Genomic DNA, 24405 nt, shown 5'->3' on the forward strand with positions numbered 1-24405 from the left:
TTGAAAGGGGATCTTAGTTTAGCCCAACCCCCACCCCATGCAACAATTCATTCTACTATATTACTGACAGTCATCTAACCTCTTGAGATAGGAAGGTATATCTATACATTATGGAGCAGCCTGTTCCACTACTGGACTTCCTCTAATTTTCACAGATTTGGCTCTAGTTCGCTCCTCCAGAGTGAGGCAATTTTTACTCACGTTTCTACATGATCATCCTTCAAATATTTTAAGACAGCTAATATGATTTCTCCTAGCCTCTTCTGTAGAACACATATTGAGCATTTCCAACTGGTCTTATGTTTTTGTTATGTAATGATTTTAAGTATAGCATCATGTCAATTTTCATAAATTAAGTTCTTCTATTTATGGAAATACTGATAAACTTTAAAGTGCCATGATTACAGACTATCTAAAATGGAAATTTTACATATTAGACTGAGAGCAATCAAATTTAAACATTTTGAAATCTCAATGCTACCCACTAAATAGTTCCTTAAAATCTCAAATTTTAAATGACTTAACTGATTATCCATATAGTAAAATTTCTTCCGTGAAAGAGCTTAGTACAAGAAAACAAAAAAGGCATAAATGATATAAAAATGTGGTCTTAGAGAGAAAATATTTCATTTGTTTAATGGAAAAAGTACAAAGTTTTAGAAAAGGAGACATTAGATTTCAGCACATACAGTATAAGCACATACTTTGTAACAATCACTTAGTTTTATCCTTCTCTTAGTTAAGTAATAAAAACATTCTCTCATAGCAGTCTTTAACTTCATTAACATTATTATACTGCTTTAAAAATGCACAGTGAAGATTAAGAATATCAGCTTGAAAATACAGAAATATTACAATGAATAGCACAGTAGAAAAATATTCATCTGTCTATATAAAGTACTTTACAAATGCACAGCATATTTTCTTTTAAAACAATTCTGTCTAAAGATAACATCATATGTATCTACAGTTACTGTGTCCTATTTAAATAGAACTTTGCTGCATTTTACCTTTAGAGAGCAAAATAACATGAAATCAAAAGATTTGAATCAAACCTTCGGAATGACAGATGAAAACGACAGCATGGCAGTCCAACTTCATGCTCAGAAACTAAATTCTTAACTTTTTATATAACACAAACAATAGGAAAAGCCCAAAGCTCCCCAATTTGTCTAATTCAAAGTTGCAGTTTGAAGCAATGTTTCAAGCTGTTCGATTCAAAATAAGTTGAAATCACAGTCAACCTTAAATTATCCATTATACATATGCGGATTAACTACAGCAATTTTAAAACCTCAAGGTAGTTTCCTACTGCCATGCCACTGTCAACTGAGATATGCTGAGAGAGATAATGACTTAAGGTAACAGAGCCATCCTGTTATTCTCTGCTACTTGTATATCCAGTTAACTCTCCTCAAATATAAGCACGTACTAGTAACAGAAGTTTTATATGCTGTGTAAAGATTGAGGATTAGGGTGTGCTGAGAAAATATCCATTTTTTAAATGAATAAATCTGGATGACTGATTTTAAGAGTATTCATTTAGGGAGATTGATTTCAATCCTTTATCAGAAAAAACCAAAACCAAAACAAAACTGGGGCTTAGTAAAGTGTTGCAGGCCACACAACAGTGGATACACATTAGTGCACAAAGCCACAGCTTCTCCCACTGGCACAAAACCGTTAAAATACCTATAACAATCACACATATTATTACATGACAGTGTCCTAGCAGACTTGAGGAAAAAGCCTTTTATTTTATGCCCTTGCCAATACTGACTATTCAATTTTGGTTCAACTATATATCTTTATACATATTTCTTATGAGAAGTCAAATAAAATGAAACCATGCAAGTAAAATACTTGTTCTTCTCTTTCTAGATACTGAGATTTCACTTACTTTTAAATGCTAAATATGCTCCAGGCTATTGGGGTGGGGGGGGAGGTACTGCTGCATCTTGTCCATATTATTCATACATCCTGATGGCAATTTTAATGCTTTCGGGTAAAACAAACAAACAAACCTGAATGGCCCAATTTTGCTTAACTATAGATCATCAGGACAACTGAGGACTACAGAAAGCATGCTACCCAAAGCTGAAGAAGTCGAACTCATATGAATTCAGCTAAACTGTTAAAAGGGCATACTGATGAAGTGTTTGTTTGTTTGCTTGTTTGTTTGTTTGTTTTTAAAGCATATGATTGGTGGTCTAGGTAGGGAAATAGATTTAGAAATAGCTCTAATTCTTTCTCTGTCCTGGGGTTTTCAGTAGAACAAAATGTCCTCTGCTATACTTGAAAGCAGCATGCCAACGAAGGAGAGGTACATATCAAACAATGCCTAACGATAGCTACGCAAACATTCCACCAGAAGAATCTGGGGTTTTAACTTTCTAGCTCTGACTTTATGGTGTTGACCTTTGAAAATAATTAAACCAAATCAACAGTTAGGAACTGAGGGGAGTGCATTTTTAAGACCTGAAAGGATCCTGACATTTTATTTCAGCTATCCACAGGCAAAACAGTGAACTAGCAGCAGCTAATACAACCTGAGCTTTTAACACTGGAAAGGTCCAGGGTTTGTTCCCCACATTGATTACAATTGAGTTAAGTGGGGATTCAACATACAAGACACGAGATTTAGCCTCTTTCAAAATTACCCCCTTTGATGTTACTCTATTGAGTGAAATTCAAACAAAACTGTTTTTTGACCAAATTAACATATTGCTACATATATTCTCAGGGTCCAATTATTTCATGTCAAGGAATCATGTATCATGTAAGAATGAGGAAAAGGGAATCTTGCTTATTATTAGCCAGTTGTACCTATACAAACTGAATTCTTTACCTGAACTGCCTATAACTACAGAATACTGCTGTGAGTTAGAGCTGGAAGTGCTGTCATTTTGCAGAGGAGGAGACTAAGGCCTGCGAAGATGAAGTGCTCTGCCCAACGTCACACAACCAGATGGCAGCACAGCCACAACTACAACTCGTGTCTCAGGATTCTAGTACAGAATTTTCCCCACAGTACCACTCTATTTAAATATAACACCAATTCATCCCAATATTGATTTTTAGAAAGGGGCTTTGTGGTAGAATTAATGAAGACAGTCCTGAGGATCATAATTGGATGAGAGCAATGAAAACTTTTCATTGTTGAATTTGGGCAATTTTGGATCACAACTTAATGACACTACATTGTTTATACAACAGGGCCTAATGATTAATTATAGGATCAAATGGGCTATAGCAAAGGGAAATCAGGATTACTATCACATGTTGAAGTGTATTGTCGTGGGATGGGGGTAGAGGAGTGGAAGCTAGCTACTATATGTTTTATTTGTGTAATACAGTTCATACAATGCCACATATAAAATTTAGGCATTTTGTATATATGTTAACAGGTTGGCCAATTAATAGCTTCTAGATTTCTTTGGCTATTGTTAAATTTTTCTTACTTGAATATTCGTGAAAGTCTTTAAAAATTCCAAACAATCCTGTGCTCAGGAATTTATTTTTTAAATGTCTTTACAATAAGGTCTTAATTATATTTCTAAGGATAATTAAAATAGTAATAGTAGTAGTACAGTTAGCATTGGAAAGTTATTGAATCTCTACAGTGGGAGGTTGTAAGAACTGGATATATCTGCCAAGAATGTAAAATCTCTTGTAGTATTCTGGGCACTGTATGAATCTAAGAAAAAAAGAGAATACAAAATATCTAAGGAATGAACTATTAAAAATGAACTATTTTAGACATGGAATGCTATAGCAACAAAGCTCAGGAGACAATGTAACTAAAATATTAATGTTCAATTTCAGTATCACTGGTATGATAAATACTAGTATTTTAAATTTCCTTTAAGGAAAACATTGCTAAGTTGTTTGTTTGTTTGTTCTTGGTTAGATATATTGATAGACTATGGCTAACACTGACTTTTATTATCAGAAATTTAAAAAGCATAAAGGGAGAAATTTTATTTCATTTTAGATCTAAATTTTGAAAACAGAAAAATAGCCTGTTCATTCGGGAGAAGTGTATGTGAGAAATTTCTTATCTGGCTCTAAGTATATTAGATAAAATTGTAACACTTGCTATAAAATTCAGAATGAGATACGCCTACTTTGGGTTCTGCAAAAGGCATGGATATATTACTGGACATTCTAGAAATTTTTCTTACTTTTTTCTTACATTCTAGAAAAACCTCAACAGCAAGTCTAAGGGCATTATTATGTAGTGAAATATCAGTGTGCTTATGCTCCTGCTTACTTAAGAGAAATTGTTAGAAAAAAATTAAAAAAAAATTTTTTTGCAAAGAGCTTAAAGTATATAAATTAATAATAAAAGAGCAAAAATAGCAAGATCAATTCCATTTTCAAACTTCTTCAGAATATACAGTTTAGGAAGGCTGAAATTGGTTAATAAGAAGGCACAAAAGAGATGGTTGTTCCAAAGATATCAATGTGATTTTTTGCTGCAAAATATGTGTTTACTTTGTCATCGTTTATCTTGAAGATGCTAGAAGATAGAGTACTACAGTATGTTCATCTACTTAAAATTATCTTCACATGTAAATTAGTGACAATTCAGTCAAAAACAGATTTAAACCAGTCAAATAATGGTGATAGCTGTTAAATATAAACAAATAAGTGGCTTGAATATAAATACAGACCAATGGTATTTTTTGGTACCATAAGGGAAAAATTATTACATAGTGAGGATTTTTAATTTTTTCCAATATATCATATTTTCTTATCGTATTAAAAACCCTCTTGTATTTCAATGATACTATCAATTTTGAATTTTTTTTAATCGCAAAGACAAATGAAAATGAGGAAGAAGAGTACCAACTATGTAGGTAGGCTACTATAATAAAAAAAATTGGATAGTTCAAAATTTTCAACTTTGCTTTCTTATTAAATATTAAGAATGATAATTCTTAAATGAACCAAGATATCACAGTAGCCAGTTGTGTACTATTTGTGGCAACCGTATATTTAAAATAAATATTTCTTTTTGGCATGAACTACAGCAACACTGAGTTCATGTGGATAAAATAAGAGGAAATCCTACAAATAATCTATACAATGTTATTAAGAAAGTTTTTTTTTAAAAAATCAACATGGCTACAAATCAGTAGAATGACCTTGTATAGAAGTACTACCCCTACTTCAAGTTTGCTTTAAAAATATTAATATATTTTGTTAAAAATGTATGCAAATACCTATCATAGGCATTTAATTACATTCCTTTTCATCAAAATGTTAGTGATTAACAACACTATCACTGGGCAAATTAAATTAAGCAGCTGCCAAGCAAAAATTAAAAATGTGCAAAAGGCAATGAATACAGCAAAAAAGAAATTATTATCTCCAACTGTGTATTCTTTCTTCCTTATGTAGGATACTTGCTTCAATCTGATAATCTATTAAAATTCTATTCTCTTCAATATTGGGCATTTTAGTGTTGTTTTAAAGAACTTATTCTATGGTTATTCACCAATTTGATTAGCCTTTGGTAAATAAGGGTTATCAATGAGAAAACAGTTGCAGCTGGCTACATGTTAATTTTTCAAAATTATGCTTCAAAGATTATTGAAAACATAAACATAGTTTGAAAGAGACAAAGAAAAAAATCATAGTTCTAAAAATAAAGTGTCTTTTAATTATATAAAAATAATATACTTGTAAAGATAATTATCATAAGAAAATATTTCTGAATAAATATTCTTTTCAAGAACACATAATTAAGTAGACTTGTAAATATATTTGCAATCAAACTTATTTCTGACTTAAGTGTACTTTTGGAGAACATGTCAAACAATCCATGCTCTTTGGAACAGAAAATGACTGAGCCAGAATATTCTCATCCTGTCCAACTGGAAGAGATAAATAAAATAAATCAGGTGAGAATTTAGAATATTGTTCTTTCTGGCCAAGTTCTAATATTAAGACAATAGGACTAATGTTATGCGATCTTCTAGTACTAAAGCTCATTATTGTGTTTTATGAGACATAGAATCCAAGGTTTCCCACTTATTATGCATTTTGAAGTCTTAGCAAATAAACAACCTAACTCAAATTTCCTAATTAAGCTATTTCCTTAACTAGAGTTTCAACCATGAGAGATGACAGCAGTTAATTATTTCAAATTGACAACTTACTATTAATATGAAAAAATGGGCCAGTAATAATTATATTTCATGTCCTAGCACTGTTTTGTAGATACAAATCTCTTGATATTGTTTCATGAAAGAAAAAAAAAGATATACTTCTCCATATGCTCAATAAGTATTTGTCAACTGAATGAATAAATATGGCTCCCTTGATGTTTTAAAGAACAAGACATTTGATCAAATAGTCAGCAGGTTCAGTTTTTGTAGAAAGTAACAGATATGACAAACCATCTCAACAATTAACTAAAAGGTGTCAGGAAAAGCCTTGAAGATATTTTTAAAATTATAATTTAGGGGAAAATGTCATTCTCATCCTAGTACACATTTTACAGTTACTTCAACAGCATAAAAGAATAAGTTTTTATGGCTTACAAATAAAAAAGCAACCCTTCTAAGTGTCCTCAAAGGTTGTTCTTTTTAGTAAAGAGAAAAGAGAGATCATCAGAACAACCTAAATTCAGCTTTGCCAGTATGGAGAATTAGTTTGTACAATGTACTATACTACTGACAGTAGTGGAGTATTTCCAATTTGAATACTTAAAGAGTTGTTTAAAAAATAACACAAAATTCACAGAATTTTAATTTTGGAAGAGAGAAACCAAAAGAGAGCAAATATATTTGTATTTCATATTAATACAGAAGAATAAAATCCATGAGGTACTAACAGTGTTGATCTGATTCAACTGCCAGTCACACTGAATTCTCTAACAATGTTACTATAAATGGTAACACAAAAAAATTCCTTTTCCTTGCAAAACTAGAACATTTGGTGGACCACATTCACTGTTTGGTATAACTATAGTAAGTATTTCAACCCAAGTTCAAAGAGTAGCTTTCAAAAAAATAGCATTCAAATGCAATCTCTGCATTTTTTTTTTGTTATAAGGCTATCCTCTTCACATTAGAGCAGCAGACCCAATGTCCATAAAATAGGTACATCTATATTTCAAATACATGCTATGATTCAGATATTCATATTAAAGTCCTCTTTAAAATTTTACTGTGATAGACAAACCATTTTTAAATAAAGAAAGAACTTATGCTTGGGATTTGGACAATTCTTTACAAAATTATAGATCTAATCTTGGTTCCTGTGAAAAGTACTGTGTATTTACTGAAAGAAGCTACAAAGTTCGATAAAGGCAAATTAGATAAAGCACTCCATATTTTATCAACTGCACCTAATTTTACTAGTCCTAATTTGGACCTCAAACACTTCTTTTCAGAACATAGTTATATTATAGAGCCATACTCCATACAGAGCCACAGTCCAAACTACAACCTAGGACTTAACCAGTTTTTAAATAAGTAGAAAGTTAACATAATTTCACTTAAATAGCAGATGCTGTCATAAAGTAATGAATTTCAAGTTATTCTGTCTTAAACACTAGGTGATAAGGGACAGAAGGAAAGCCATCTGTTTGGTTGCTTGCATAAAAATAGTGAGCAATAAGTTAAAGTGACTGACTGAATTGTGGAGGATTAGCTGTCTAAAACACATATCTCAGCTCTACTGGAGGTGTGCTACTGTGGTATGTATTAGCAATCTGTAAAGGCTGACTAAATAGAATTCCTTTCATCATACAGGCACTGCTGTCTGCACTACAGTAATAGAGGCACACACAGATGGACACAACTGCTTCGAAGGACAAGCAACTACGAGGAATCTGCAGTGATATCACAGGTTGCTTAGAAAGACTCCTAATTTCTCCTGACAGAATCTGTCCTTCAAGAAGCCATTCATTACCTACGAAATAAAAATAAAATCATTAAAATAATAAAACATTTACATGTAAATGGAGAATAGTCTTTTTTATTATGCATTTATAGGATGTCTTCATATTTTTTCCTTTATGTGAACAATAAATACTATAGCAAACTTATACAATTTCTCTGTAATTTTATGTTCTTGTATTATTTATAATCTAATGCCTTTACATTAGCAAAATTAAATATTACTTGCAAAAATGCTGGAACAACTTAAATTTCCTATAAAAAATATTATACTACTTAAAAATCATATATTTTGATAAAAATAGTCTTAACACAAAAAAGACAAAATACCTGGCCTAGGAAACGCAAATTTCTGCTGCATATAATTTTGTGGTAACTCATTTCCACTCTAGTTGACTACTTATAAAGTGCTGTTGGCTGTGAAAGTAGGCAACCAAGACTGTTAGGAATTGCATGCCGGGGCAGCTAGGTAGCACAATGGATAGAACACTGGCTCTGGAGTCAGGAGGACCTGTGTTCAAATACAGCCTCAGACACTTACTATCTCTGTGGCTCAATGCATGTCACTTAACTCTTTTGTCTCAGTTTCCCCATCTGTAAAATGAGCTGGAGAAGGAAATAGCAAACCTATTTCCTAATAGCAAACCTAAGTCCAGTACACTTGCCAAGAAAACCCCAAATGGGGTCATGAAGAGTTGGATATGACTGAAACAAGTGAAAAACAATAACAACAAAGTTTAGGGCAGGTAGGTGGCACAGTGGATAGAACACCGGCCCTGGAGTCAGGAGGACCTGAGTTCAAATTTGGCCTCAGACACTTGACACTAGCTGTGTGACCCTAGCCAAGTCACTTAACCCCAACTGCCTCCCCCCCAAAAAAAGAATTGCATGTCAATAAGTTAGTAATATACTGAAGTAATAAAATGTGCAGAGTTAATGCTCTTGCTTTCTGACAGCTATTTTGCATTGTCAGAAGCTACATTCACTGACTTTTGTATTCAGAATTATGTTCTGCATGGTTGAAGTTGTTGGAAATCCAGCTTTCAGAGAAGGAGGTACTGTAATACAGAAGAAAGAATACTGGACTAAAAGTCAAGAGAACTGGATCCAAGTCCCAAGCTTGCCACTAATTAGTTATGATATATTTAGCCTTCTTGGGTCTCAATATCCTAAGACTGGCATTAAAGTTTATGACTTTAAGTAGGATGTTACTGTAACTTTTTTTATTCAACACAACTATGGGAGGGAGAGCTGTCACTCCCAGTTTGCAGATGAATAAATAGAAAGACAAATGGTTCTCTACAAACTATGAGTTAGTTGTAGTGAGGGGTATACCCCAAGTTTTCTGACCCCTCATTTAGTGCTCTTTCTCCCACAGTTAATATCTCTGGTGATTATAATTTCATTGTATATGCTTAACAAGAAATTTTGCACACAATTATGTTTTTTCAGCTGGCACTGAATGCCAATTTATTATACTTAATGTGTCAATTCTTGTTATACCTTATAACAAAAACATTATTTAAAAAGAACATAATTTCATTCCCTTTTAACTTTGAGGCAGCAATCATGACTTCTAGGAGGAGTTCTGTGGAAATTTTAAGAATATTATATACTGGTCAGTTTGTCGGAGTAGATGTACTAGCTCCTTACCACTGGCTAGGATATAAATATATGAGTTTTCACTCCCTCTGACTCTTTATCCAATTGCTTTTCTCTTTTTTCTTTTTGTCTATTTTCTTCCTGCTTCTCCTGAGTGAGTACTGCAGGACTATTTCACAGAACCACAGAATTTTAGAACCCATGTATCTAGGTTAGCCTCATCTTACAGATGAGAAAACTGAGGTCCAGAGAACTTGTCATTTATTTAATGTCACACAATCAGCAAGTGACAGGGCTGGACTAAGAATCAAAGTCTCCTGACATCCAGTCCAATGATCTGTAATTTCACTGTCATGCCTTGTTTTAAATTTTTCTGTTCATAGTGGCTCCTTTCAGGAAAAACACAATAGTGGCAAGAATAAGCATTCAGAGGACTACGTTCCAACTAATTTGGACAATGACTGATACGTAGCTTCGATGAATTATTATCTTTTAGTAAATGAGAGAAAGAATTTCAGAGAAATGATGGTCAACAAAATAGCTGTTCAAGGGGGACAGGTATTAGTAAGTGTTTAAGCTCAGAAATAAATTAGATCTTCTGACTAAAAGTTTAATGTCTTTTCACAGGATTCTGAGGAATTCTGGGAAGAATAACACTTTATTATAATTTAATAATAGTAATAATAATAATAACAATAATAGCTAGCATTTGTATGGTGCTTTATTTGTTTACAAAGCAGTTAATTTGTTACCTCATTTGATCCTTACAACAACCCTGGGAGGTAGATGCTATTATTATCCCCATTTTATAGATGAAGAAACTGAAGCTAAGAGAGTGACTTGCCTAATATCACATAGTAAATCTGAAGAAAAATTTGAACTCAGGTCTTCTTGACTCCATGTCCAACACTCTATTCACTGTGGGAATGTTCGTTAATATATCAGGTGATAAGGGAGGAGGGGAAGCATATTAATATCTTATGTCATTGGCAATATCAGTAATGTACTTACCTTCAGCTGTTAGAAACCAGAAACTAGGTGCTCCTTCAGTTAGTTTTGTTTCTGCAGGAAGATCTAATCTTAGAATAAACTGAAGACTCTGTCCAGGAGATACAGTCAATGGTGAAAGTTTAACATTTGGAGAAGATTTAGGAAGTTTGGGTAGTTTTACTGTCTTCTGCTTTTCTAGAAATGGGCCATCAACAACAGCAGCTTCCGAACTGATGACAGAAAGCTATAAAAAAATTTTTTTTAAAAGTTACTAAGCACAAATTTGTTTAATGGGTTGTTTTATTTGTAATAGTCTATCTGGAGGAGAAAGAAGGGCAGTAAAGATACCCACAAATTCATATGAGACAAAATTCAAGAAAGGGGACAGAAATAAAACTTACGGCCTCAGATACCTGTACACAAATGCACAAGATGTGGACAATAAAGAAAGTGAACTAAATCAAGGAGACAATTTAAAATTAATATCAGTAAGACTTGGCAGAATGAAGCTCAAGACTGGAATACAGCATAGGAAGAATATGTCTTTTTAAAAAGGAACAAACTAGGTTGGAATACAGATGTAAGGGAAGCACAGTAGCACTATTTATTCAGAAGGGAAATCTAAGAAACCAGAAAGAAAGCACAGAAACTGAAGGAGGAAACAGATAAAGAATGTGGGTATCAGATCACAAGCCCGGCAACAGAGGTATGATGGAGTAATAATGGGATACTTCACTTATCTAGACATCTGCTTGTACTCTTCTCTTTCATCAGAACAGTCAAGAAATTGTTAACTCCATGTTTCAAATGGTAGAGAGGTCAATGAGGGCCTGGATACTGATTCTCACCAACAAAAAGGAACTTATTGCTAGGGTGGATGCTATGTAATTGTTAATTTAATCTCCTCTGAACTTCTCTATTCCTTGTTACATCAAGAACTCTTCCTCTATCCATAGTTCTTTCATTTTCCTCTAATTTTATTATCTGGCCTTTTATTGAACTAGACCAAATTATGAGAAAACTCATCTTGGGTATCTCCATCTCCATCTAGTTCTCAGGTTTTATTATTTTGGAGTTCATTTATGGGTCGTTCAATTTTTCTTCCCTTGAATTAAGTTAAAAATTTTTTTTCTTGTTCTGATAAGCGAAGTATTTTTTGTTTTTGTAAAGAGTCATTCATTTTAATTAAGTTATTGGGGTTTTTTTTCTGGCATATAACTGGGTACAACAGTTTGTAATAAACATCCTTTATTTCCTCTTCCTTTGTTGTGAAATTTTTTCCCCCTTCCAATTTTGATACTGGCATCGTTTTTCCTCTTTTTTTTCTCTGACAAATTAACTAACAGTTTGCTCTTTTTATAAGTTTTATCTTCCTTTTAAAAATCTGGCTCCTAGTATTAATTATAAATTCCACTTCATTGTTTTAAATTTTGTCTCTTCTTTGATCTTTAGGATTTATAATTTTGTGTTTAGTTGAGTTGTTAAAATCTGTTGCCTGGCGATTTTAATGATCTATTCTTCTTCTCTTTCATTGACTAAATTATTTAAAGACAGAAATTTCCCTTTCAGAACTGTTATGGCTGCATTCCAAAAGGTTTGATATGATACCTCACTGTTGCAATTTCCTTTGTTTAAATTATCTCTTTTCTCTATGATTATTCTTTGATTCACCAATTCTTTATACCAAATTAATTAGTACCTATTTAATTTGAATCTTTTCTTTAAATGTCCTTTATTGATTATAATTTTATTGCACTGTTGTCAGTAAAAGGTGCTTAATATTCCTCCTTTTCCACATTTATTTATGAGATTATGTCCTAGTACACGGTCAATTTTGTAAAGGTACCACTTTTAGTAGAGAAATATGGGTATTTCTTTATATTCCCATTCAGTAATCATCAGAGGTTTGTCATATCTACCTTTTCTAAAATTCTGTTGAATTCATAATTTACTTCTTGCTTAACATTTTCTAGATTTGTCTAAATCTAAAAGGAGTTCATTGAGGTCCCCTAACAGAGTTTTGCTTTCCATTATTCTGCATAATTCAATGAACTTTTCTTTTAAGTTTGTAGATTTTATACCATTCAGTACATATATGTCAAGAAATGAGTTTTATTGAGCCACAAAGCATAATGTAGTTTCTTTGCTATTTCTTTTAACCATCCTACTTTTAAAAATTCATCTGAAGCTTAAAAAATTCTGCTCAATCCCTTCATTTAATTTTATGTGAATATTTATATTTCAAGTAGGTTTTTTGTAAACAACATGTTGGATTCTATTTTCTACTATCACCTACTACTCCCTCACTGCCCCCCACCATGAGTGGGCTCATTCCATTCATTTTCACTGTTAGGACTGTTAATTGTATATTTCCCTCCTTTATGTCCTTGTTTGTTTTTTTTTCTTTTCCTCCCAACTCTCTATATCTACTACATTATGCTGCCTCTCTAATATCTCTTATTGCTAAAATGAAAAACCTAGATTTATTTTTATTTTAACTAAATTTTAGTGGCGTAGGAAGTCAGGCTCCAGTACTTCTTTTGGCAAGGTTATCTAATAATTTATCCCACCATCAGCAATTAAGACTACATATTTAAAGGTTAATTTAACATCAATCAATATAAATGTGAATATTTCTTACATGTATGCATATGCAAATCTGCATGTATGTGTATACACACATATGTAAACAAATATATATGTTCAGACCTGTGATTTCATCACTGTCTGAATTTGCTGGTGTATAACTTTCCTCCAGAAAAATAAACGACAACTTGTTTTAATTTATAGTTTTAAAGAGTTGCCTGAGGGCACTGAGAGGTTAAGTGATCTGCCTATCATCCCACAGCTTTGATGTATCAAGACAGGATATGGACTTAGTTTTTTTTCTGATTCCAAGGCTGGCCCTCAAATCCCTTATACTAGGTTACTGCTCTTGTGCACATATAAATACATATAAAGACACATACACAAGTAAATGTAAAAAAAAACCAAAAGCTTCTCCCCACTGTATTTTAGCAGGACCATCAATACTTCTCCAAGCTGCAATATCATTCCCAAACTCTCAGCACAGATGGAACATTTATTTTAAGAATAACAGGATATCCTTAAAGCAATCTTGTCAGTCTGGTTATCAAAAAATATTGTGGGCAATCATTTACTATTCTGAGTAACTGCCTTCAATCATTTGATATAGAGGGACTTTGTCTAGTTCATGCTTTAAATTCTATAAGAAAGCTGACAACATATTTAACTCAATAAAATGATTAACTAATAAATCGTAAGATTTCTACTTACCACAGAAATAATTTTCGTTTCCAAATCCATCACTTTAATTTGATGATTATTTGTGTCAGCAATATATAGCAAATTACCATCCTCTCCAATACATAAGCCTCCAGGTTCATTAAAAGTTGACTCTGTAGAAGTTGAACTGATAACATTACTTGCTTCTCCTGTACCTGCAATTGTAGTGCAGCTTTTTGTTTTGGGATCCACAACTTTAATCTAAGGAAAAAAAACCAATAAATTTTAAAGACTGAGAAACAGGATACAATATTTTTACTGTACATGGGGAGAATATCTCATTCTAATTTATCACAGATGACATTAAGGATAACCTTATCTATTGGCAAATGGAAGGTCCTAAATGTTAAATATGTTTTTCTTTCCTTTTTAAAATTTTATTGACATTTTAAAATATATAATTAATTTATTTTTAGTTTTCAACATTCACTTCCATAAGATTTTGAGTTTCAAATTTTCTCTCTTCCCTCACCTCCCCTCTCCCCAAGATGGCATGCAATCTGATATGGGCTCTACTTATTTGTTCATATTAAGCATATTTTCATATTAGTCATGATATAAAGAAGAATTAGAACTAATGGGAGGAACCATGAGAAAGAAGAAACTAAACAAAACAACAAAAGAAAAGGAGAGCAAATAGTATGCTTCGATCTGCTTTCAAACTCCATAGTTCTTTCTTTGGATGTAGATAGCATTTTGCATCATGAGACCTTTGGAGACGTCTTAGATCCTTGCATTGCTGAGAAGGGTTAAGTGTGTACAACGTTCTCCTGGTTCTGCTCACTTCACTCAGCATCAGTCCATACAGGTCTTTCCATGTTTTTCTTAAGTCTGCCTGCTCATCATTTCTTTTTTTTTTCCTTCAGCCAAAAACAAGGTTTATTAAAGATCCACTATATTAGCCAGACTCCTAAGGAATCTGAGCATCTGTGAGCTATTGGCTAGATTGTAAAAATCAGAGCAGTGGCTAGATCATAAGAATCAGAGCACCTTAATGGAGACAAAATGGACCTTATATATAGAAAGACTATGAGAGAGATCTAGGAGTGGCCAAGTAGTCTATGAGGTAATAGAACTCCAGGGACCTGGACCACGTGGCCAAGGGAGAATGGAGCCTAGATAGGATTAAGGGTGGGAAGTGGCCTGGGGCCATCGGGAGGTGAAACAATGGAGAGCTAGGCTAGGTTAAGGGTAACAGAATTGGGAGATTAGGTGTAGCCACAGACAAAGGCTAGTTGATGGGATTATAGCCTCAGGCAAATGTCAGAGATTTGGCCTTGTGGGAAAGTCCAGGGTTTTTCCTTTTTGGGATCTAGCTCACATCCTCATCATTCCCCCCTCAAACAAATGGGACCCAAATTCTTTTGGGATAAGGGGAGAAGGTCTAGGTTTCTGAAACTGTTTCCTGCTGGCAAGGGGCACAGAGCTGTCCCTGTCTCAAGGGGGTCCCAAAGAGGTTGACTGGAACTGAGCACAGGCTGCACCTAGGGAATGATGGGGGAACATTGTCTAGTATCCGCTGTTTGCTATCAATTGTAGGTGAATAGCCTTTAGTCTGGAAGACACAAATCTGACAGAAAAGACTGCAGGGCCCAGACATGACAAGATAAAACATCCTTAGTCTGGATTCAGATAATTCAGTTTTCCAACCATGCAATATTAAATCCACCTCATAGCCAGACTAGGGAATAGCCAGGTAGGTGGGTAACATTCCTTTCCAAAGGAATATAATGGGGAAACTGAACCAGAAGGATCCCATCTTAGAGTGAGGCTAAAATTGTCCTCTCAGTTTTTCCCCCAATGCTGACTTCCCACCAGTATCACATTCTCTGAGTAACTTGTGGCATTTCTCTCAGGTGGTAGATTATTGATTATTGATGGATTATTATGATCCATCAGACAACTCAAAATAAAATCCTATGAGCTTTTACCTCACACAGCAAGTTCACTAATCACAGCTTAGGAAAAACTTTTCCGAAGATTTACATCTCAAACTTAAGTTTGTCCTGATGTAAAAAGCCAAACGTTAGATTTCTATATACTTGAAAATTCTCAGCAAATCAAAACCCAAACAAGTTGTTTGGCAAGTTTACACATTAAAACAATAACAAATAATAGGCAAATTATTTTAGCAGTAACCAAATTATGAAAAGTTGCTTGAGATAACTGATACAAAAAGTTCACCAATTTGAAACTTGAAACAAACCCATTACCAATCAGGTAACTTCAGTTTTGTTAAATGCATTTCCAAATTACTTTACACAGAGAATCAACATTCCATCATTAACAGTTAAAACTACAACTTTAAAAGCTGCTCATCATTTCCTATAGCACAGTAGTATTCCATTACATTCATATACCACAACTTGTTCAGTCATGCCCCAATTGATGCGTATTCACTCAGTTTCCGATTCTTTGCCACCACAAAAAGAGCTGCTATAAATATTTTTGTTCATGTGGCTCCTCTTCCTGTTTTTATGATATCTTTGGGATACTGACATAGAAGTGGTATTGCTAGGTCAAAAGGTATGCACAATTTTATAGCCCTTTGGGCGCTGGTGTTCTAATTTTCTCACATCTTCTCCAACATTTATCAATTTCCTGTTTTGTCATGTTGGCCAATCTGACAGGTGTGATTTGGTACCTCAGAGTTGTTTTGATTTGCATTTCTCTAATCAATAGTCATTTAGAGCATTTTTACATATGACTATGGACAGTTTTAGTTTCTTCCTCTGAAAACTGCCTGTTCATATAATTTGACCATTTATCAACTAGGGAATGACTTGTATTCTTATAAATTCAATTCAGTTCTCTATATATTTTAGAAATGAGGCATTTATCAGAGACACTGGCTGTAAAAATTCTTTCCCAGTTTTCTGCTTCCCTTCTACTCTTGGTTGCATTGGTTTTGTTTGTGCAAAACCTTTTCAATTTAATGTAATCAAAGTCATCCATTTTGGATTTCATAATATTCACTTTTTCTTGTTTGGTCAAAATTCTTTTCTTCCCCATAGATCTAATAGGTAAACTATTCCTTGCTCTCCTAGTTTGCTTATCGTATCAGTCTTTATATCTAAATTATGTATCCATTTTGACTTTATCTTGGTATAGGGTCTAAGATGTTGGTCTATGCCTAGTTTCTGCCATACTATCCTCCAGTTTTCCCAGCAGTTTTTGTTAAATAGTGAATTCATATCCCAGAAGCTGGAGTCTTTGGATTTATCAAATAGTAGATTACTATAGTCATTGATTGTTGTGTCTTGCACACTCAACCTATTCCACTGATCCACCATTCTATTTCTTAGCCAGTACCAAGTAGTTTTCATGATTGCTGCTTTATAATACAATTTAAGATCTGGTACAGCTAGGCCACCTTTCCTTGAATTTCTTTTTCATTAGTTCCCTTGATATTCTGGACCTCTTGTTCTTCCTGATGAATTTTGTTACTGTTTTTTTCTAGCTCTATAGAATAATTTTTTGGTAGTTTGACTGGTATGGCACTGAATAAGTAAATTAATTTAGGTAAAACTGTCATTTTTATTATATTAGCTCAGCCTACCTATGAGCAACTAATATTTTTTCCAATTATTTAGATCTGATTTTATTTGTGTGAAAAATGTTTTGTAATTGTGTTCATATAGTTCCTGAGTTTGTTTTCACAGGTAGACTCCCAAATATTTTATAATGTCTACAGTAACGTTAAATGGGATTTCTCTTTTTATCTCTTACTGTTAGGCTCTGTTAGTGATATATAGAAATGCTGATGACTTATGTGGGTTTATTTTATATCCTGCAACTTTGCTAAATTTGTTTATTATTTCAAGTAATTTTTTACTTGATTCTCTAGGATTCTCTAAGTTTACCATCATATTATCTGCAAAGAGTGATAACTTTGTTTCTTTTTTGCCTTTTCTAATATCTTTGATTTCTTTTTCTTCTCTTATTGCTAAAGCTAACATTTCTAGTACAATATTGAATAACAGTGGTGATAATGGACGTCCTTGTCTCACCCCCAATCTTACTGAAAATGCTTCTGGTTTATCCCCATTATATATAATGCTTGCTGATGATTTTAGACAGATGCTACCTATGATTTTAAGGAAGACTCTACGTATTCCTGTGCTTTTTAGTGTTTTTAATAGGAATGGGTGCTAGATTTTGTCAAATGTTTTCTCTGCATCTATTGAGATAATCATATGATTTCTGTTAGTTTTGTTACTGATGTGGTCAATTATGCTGATAGTTTTCCCAATACTGAACCAGTCCTGCATTCCTGGTATAAATCCTGTCTGGCTGCAGTGTATTATCCTCAAGATAAGTTGCTGTAATCTCTTTGCTAATATTTTATTTAAAATTTTGATATCTATATTCATTAGGGAAATTGGTCTATAATGTTCTTTCTCTGTTTTGGTTCTTCCCAGTTTAGGTATCAGCACCATATTTGTATTATAAAAAGAATTTGGTAGGACTCCTTCTTCACCTATTTTCCCAAATAGTTTATACAGTATGTAATTAGTTGTTCTTTAAATGTTTGATACAATTCACTTGTAAATCCATCTGGCTCTGGAGATTTTTTCTTAGGGACTTCATTGTTGGCTTGTTCAATTTCTTTTTCTGAAATGGGGTTAAGTATTTTATTTCCTCTTTCATTAATCTGGATAATTTACATTTTTGTAAATATTCATCCATTTCAATAAACTTGTCAAATTTATTGGCATACAGTTGGGCAAAATAGCTCCTATTTTGATTTCTTTTTCATTGGTGGCAAATTCACCCTTTCATTTTTGATGCTGGTAATTTAGTTTTCTTCTTTCTTTCTTTATTTTTAATCAAATTAACCAAAGGTTTATCTATTTTATTGGTTTTTTTGTAAAACCAGCTCTTAGTTTTATTTATTAGTTCAATAGTTTTCTTAATTTCAATTTTCTTAATTTCTCCTTTGGTTTTCAGAATTTCTAATTTGGTATTTAATTGGAGATTTTTAATTTGTTCTTTTTCTAGCTCTTTTTAGTTGCATTCCCAATTCATTGATCTTTTCTGTCTCTATTTTATTCACTTAAACATTTAGAAATAAACTGTTTTCACTGCATCCCTTAAGTTTTGGTATGTTGTCTCATTGTCATTCTCTTGGATAAAGTTATTGATTGTTTCTATGATTTGCTATATGACCCACTCATTCTTTAGGATTACATTATTTAGTTTCCAATGAATTTTTAGTCTTTCTTTCCATGACTCTTCATTACATGTAATTTTTAGTACATCATGATCTGAAAAGGATGCATTTAATATTTCTGCCTTTCTGCACTGGATTGTGAGGTTTTTATGCCCTATTACATGGTCAATTTTTGTGTAGGTGTCATGTACCACCAAGAAAATGGTATATTTCTTTCTAACCCCATTCAATTTTCTCCAGAGGTCAATCATATCTAACTTTTCTAAAATTCTATTCATCTCCTTAACTTCTTTCTTGTTTATTTTGTGGTTAGATTTACCTAGTTCAGGGAGGGGGAGGTTGAGGTCCCCCACTAGTATAGTTTTGTTATCTATTTCTTCCTGTAACTCCCTTAACTTCTCCTCTAAGAATTTGGATGCTATATGACTTGGTGCAGATATGTTTAGTAATGATATTACTTCACTGTCTATGGCACCTTTTAGCAGGAGGTAGTTTCCTTCCTTATCTCTTTCAATTAGATCTATTTTTGCTTTTGCTTTATCTGAGATCAGGATTGCTAACCCTGCCTTTTTTTTTTCTTTTACTTCAGCTGAAGCATAATATATTCTGCTTCAGGCTTTTACCTTTACTCTCTGTGTATTCCTCTGCTTCAAATGTGTTTCCTGTAAACAACATATTGTAGGATTATGGTTCTTAATCCACTGCTATCCACTTCTGTTTTATGGGAGAGTTCATCTCATTCATATTCACAGTTATGATTACTATCTGTGTCTTTCTCCATCTTATTCCTCCCCCTCCCATTTATGCTTTTCTCTCTCCTTTCTCCCTTTCCCTCCTCACTAGAATTTTATTTTTGACCATCACCTTCCTCAGTCTGCCCTCGCTTCTATTCAACCCCTCCCTTTTCTTTTACCTTTCCCTTCCTACTTCCTATATGGTAAATTAGATTTCTATACCTACCTGATTATGTTATTCCCTCTCTGAACCAAATCTGATGACAGTAAGGCTCAAACAATGCGCATCTTCCTCCTTTCTTTCCCTCTACTGTAATAGGTTTTTGTGCCTTTTCCTGTGATGTAATTTACCCTTGTCTGTCTCCTCCCTTCCTCTTCTTCCAGGACAATTCCTTTTCACCAGTTAATTATATTTTTTATCATCACATCAGAGTCAACTTATACCCATGCCCTCTGTCTATGTATCCCTCTTTTAAAATGTCATAATAATGATACAGTTCTCAAGAGTTACAAGTGTCTGGGGGCAGCTAGGTGGTGCAGGGGATAGAGCACTGGCCCTGAAGTCAGGAGGACCTGAGTTCAAATCCGGTCTCAGACCAAACACTTGACACATACTAGCTGTGTGAACTTGGGCAAGTCACTTAACCCCCATTGCCTCACTAAAAAAAAAAAGAAAAAAAGAGTTACAAGTGTCATCTTCCCTTGTAGGGATGTTTGCCCTTATTAATTACATGTTGTTTTTTTTCTTTCTTGTTTACCTTTTTATGCCTCTCTTGAGTCTTATATTTGAAGATCAAATTTTCTGTTGAGTTCTGGTCTTTTTCATCAGGAAGGTTTGGAAGTCCCTTGTTTCGTTGAATGTTCATTTCCTCCCCTGAAAGATTATGCTCAATTTCACTGGATAGTTGATCCTTGGTTGTAATCCAAGCTCCTTTGCCTTATGGAATATCATATTCCATGCCCTCAGATCTTTAATGTAGATGCTGCAAGGCCCTGTGCAATCCTGACTGTGGTTTCATGATATTTAAATTGTTTCTTTCTGGCTGCTTGCAGTATTTTCTCTTTGATCTGGTAATTTTGGAATTTGTCTAAAATATTCCTTGGTGTTTTCAATTTGGGATCTCTTTCAGGAGGTGATTGGTGTATTCTTTCTATGACTATTTTATCCTCTGGTTGTAGGAGCTCAGGGCACTTTTCCTTGATGATTTCCTGAAAGATGCTGTCCAGGCTCTTTTTTTCATCATGGTTTTCAGGTAGATCAATAATTTTAAAATTGTCTCTCCTGGATCTATTTTACAGGTCAGTTGTTTTACCAATGAGTTATTTTATGTTTTCTTCTATTTTTTTCATTCTTTTGTTTCTGTTTGACTTATTCTTAATCCCTCATAGAGTCGTTAGCTTCCACTTGCCCATTCTAATTTTTAAGGAGTTGTTTTCTTCTATTAGATTTTGTAACTCCTTTTCCATCTGACACATTTTACTTTTTAAGGAGTTCTTCAGTGAGTTTTTGTGCCTCATTTTCCATTTGGCCAATTCTACTTTTTAAGGAGTTGTTTTCTTCAGTGTACTTTTTTCCCATTTGGCCAACTGCATTTTTTAGGAACTTGTTTTCTTCAGTGTACTTTTTTTTCCCCATTTGGTCAATTTTATTTTTTAAGGACTTATTTTCTACAGTTAATTTTTGTCCTTCTTTTTCCAAGCTATTGACTCTCTCTTGCATACCTCTCATTTCTTTTCCCAATTTTTCTTCTACCTCTCTTATTTGACTTTTAAAATCCTTCTTGAGCTCTTCCAAGAAAGCTTTTTGGGCTGGAGACCAGTTCATATTCCCTCTGAGATTTCAGATGTGGGTATATTGACAATGTTGTCTTCTTCTGAAGTGCCTTGATCTTTCCTGTTTCTATAATAAGAATCTATGGTCATTCTTCATCTCTGCATTTTGTTCACGGTGTTTGCCTATTTCCTGACTTAAAAAAAAAAAAAAAGTTGAGCTCTCCTGCTGGAGCACAGGGGGCACTGACCCAAGGTTCATGTGCTGGGAGCCTGGGACCTGGTCACCAGCTTTGTGTGTTGGGGCCTCAGATGCTCGAAGTTGGAGGCTTTAGGGTTCTGGCAGCTTGGTGCTGGCCTGGGGTCAGTAACACTGGAGCTCTCAGGGTAGGGGTGGAGAGTCTGGCCCCTGGGGGACACCTGCTCACTCCAGCCTTGCCCTCGAATGTTTGGCTTCTCTTTACCTGGGCCTTGTACTTGTATGTTTGGCTGCTGGAGGATGTCTGTCAGCCTGGAGCTTTGCCTCCTGGAGGTGTGCTAAGGCACCGGGTGATTTGGCTGCTGAAGAATGCCATCACAGGGGGTGGTTTTCTGAGCTGGTGTCTACCAGTTTCCTGCCTATACTGAGGCACTTGGAGTCCTGCTGTTGGCACTTGCCTACTCTACCATCCCAGGGCTCAGGATTTCCCCCTTGTTTGATGAGGTGCGACTTGCTGCTGGCTTGCTGGGATGCCTCCTGTCCTGTCCTGCTTCCTGTCTCCCAAAGTGAGAGGGGTCTTTTCTGTTAATCCCCCAAGCTTCCTGGGCCATAAGATTGCTGTACCCCCTCTTTCTGCTAGCTCAGCTGTTCCAGGGTTTTTCCTGGCGCAATACTTTCTGGGCTTTCAGAGGTCAATAAGGGAGGGTGACAGCGACTTACTTCTTATTCTGCCATCTTGGCTCCATGTTTTGTTTTTTCATTGCAAATATTTATAGATTACTCCCCCTTTGAGAAAGGTCTCTTATAACAAAGTAAAACAACTAAATAAGACAATGAATAGTAACCCCATATGAAAGTGAATGCAGCATTTCACATTTGTAGCAGCCTCTCATCTAATTAAAAAAAATGAAATCCATTTTCTCCCCCTTCCATTTCTACTCCACTAGGGGAAAAAAAAAGAAAAATAAATTTCTTGTAACAAATGTGTGAAGCAGAACAAATTTCATGACTGGCTGTATAGAAAAACATGTATGTCTCATTCTGCACCTGAAATTCATCACCTTTCTGTAATGTACAAACATGTTTCACTGTCAGTCTTCTGGAAATGGAAATTGGTCATTGTTTGATCACAGTTCTTACAGCTTTTGAAGTTTTGTTTGTTTGTTTTTTTGGAGGGGGATGTTGTTACTGTATAAATTGTTCTCCTGGTTCTGCTCATTTCATTCTTCATCAGTTTATAAAAGTTCTCAATGTTGTTCATTTTAATAATATTGATGATATCAATAATATTAATAATATCAATTCATACAAGTCTTTCCATATCTTTTTGAAATCATTAATTTCTTTATTTCTTTTAGCACAACAAGTGGCACTGTACTAAGCCCTGGGGAATACAAATTCAAGCAAAAACCAAGTCCTTGTTCTCAAGGAACTAACATTCCGATGGGGGAAGACAGCATAAGGGAGCTGAAAGAAGAGTGGGTGAAGGAACTCTGAGGAGAATGTTAGACAAAGTGCTGTAGAGATCAGTCAGAAGTTCAGCCTGGGGAGGAATGAAGACATGGTTGGCTGGGCCTCCTCCTTAAAATGGAGGCTCTGAGAGGAACCAGCCAGTTAGAGGGAGAGGCCACAGAAGCCAAGGGTACTTCCACTGTGAGAAGTAGTATAGGAGTAGAATGAGTTCCTAGGGTGAGGAGGTTTCAATGGCAAGGTAAACAAAGTCTTGTGGAGATAAGTCAGAAGCCCAGCCTTATCTGCTGGACTCTTGGTAGTAAGGCAAGATGGCTATGGTGTCCTTGGATACTTTTACCACTGACTCCACGAATGGGGCACTAATCAACAGCCAACATGGAGTACAGGCTGGGGCACAAGGGAGATTGAGGAAGTACTAAAGCTGTGGCTGTTGCCTGATCCTAACCATTTGCCCCAGTCTGAATCTTAGGAACCTGGATGCCCTAGGGGCTGCCTAATGTTGAGTTCATAGAATATCAGATGTTCGCAAAGCACACAGACTAGATGGACAGTTGAAGGTGAGGTGAGGGGAAAAACTAGATTTCATTATTTTTCTTGAAATTTTTGACCTTTTTTCCTACATATGAAGTTTGTTAGTATTTTTTTTCAAGTTTTATAAAGTAATCCCTTGGTAGTTTGAGTGGTATGGGATGGAATAAGTATGCTAATTTAGGTAGTATTAGAATTTTTATTATGTTGGCTCATCCTTCCCAGGGGGAATTAATATTTTTCTAATTATTTTGGTCTGTTTTTATTTCTGTAAACAGTTATTCGTAATTGTATTTACAGTTCTTGTATATATCTTGGAAGGTAGAATCTCAAGTATTTTATATATTCTGTGGTAATTTTAAATGGAATTTCTTTATCCCTTTCTGCTAGGTTTTATTAGTATTATACAGAAATGCTGATGATTTGTATTTATTTTATATCCTGCAAGTGTGCTGAAGCTATTAACTGTTTCAATTAAAATTTTTTAGTTGACTCTTTAAAGTTCTTTTAGTAAACCACCATATAATTTGCAATGAATAATAATTTTGTTTATTCTTTACCTATGGTTATTTCCTCAATTAATTTCTTATTGCTTTAGTGAGAATTTTAGTACCATGTCAAACAGAAGTGAACACCCCTGTTTCATCTCTGAATATACTAGAAAGGATTCTTGTTTATCTCCATTAAAAATAATGGATACCCTTGTTTTTAGATACA

At 34.3% G+C, this 24405-nt stretch overlaps 1 protein-coding gene across 2 annotated transcripts in view; it reads right to left on the reverse strand.

Moving 5' to 3' along the window:
* Nucleotides 1-635: 635 nt before the first annotated feature.
* The window catches only part of NHLRC2 (NHL repeat containing 2), an 83229-nt gene continuing 59459 nt past the window's right edge, over nucleotides 636-24405 (reverse strand). Inside the window, exons 9-11 of one of the 2 annotated variants that reach the window (XM_027852148.1) lie at nucleotides 13803-14012; nucleotides 10527-10749; nucleotides 636-3697 (exon numbers count right to left, since the gene is read on the reverse strand). In XM_027852148.1, coding sequence (XP_027707949.1) covers nucleotides 3618-3697; nucleotides 10527-10749; nucleotides 13803-14012 — 513 coding nt within the window. In that variant the 3' untranslated portion in view covers nucleotides 636-3617. Of the gene's footprint in view, nucleotides 7927-10526; nucleotides 10750-13802; nucleotides 14013-24405 lie in introns of both variants that reach the window. The other variant, XM_027852147.1, reaches the window with a different exon arrangement.

Source organism: Vombatus ursinus, unplaced genomic scaffold (genome assembly GCF_900497805.2).
Source record: "Vombatus ursinus unplaced genomic scaffold, bare-nosed wombat genome assembly UNPS02009205.1, whole genome shotgun sequence".
In the NCBI taxonomy this organism is placed as follows: domain Eukaryota; kingdom Metazoa; phylum Chordata; class Mammalia; order Diprotodontia; family Vombatidae; genus Vombatus; species Vombatus ursinus.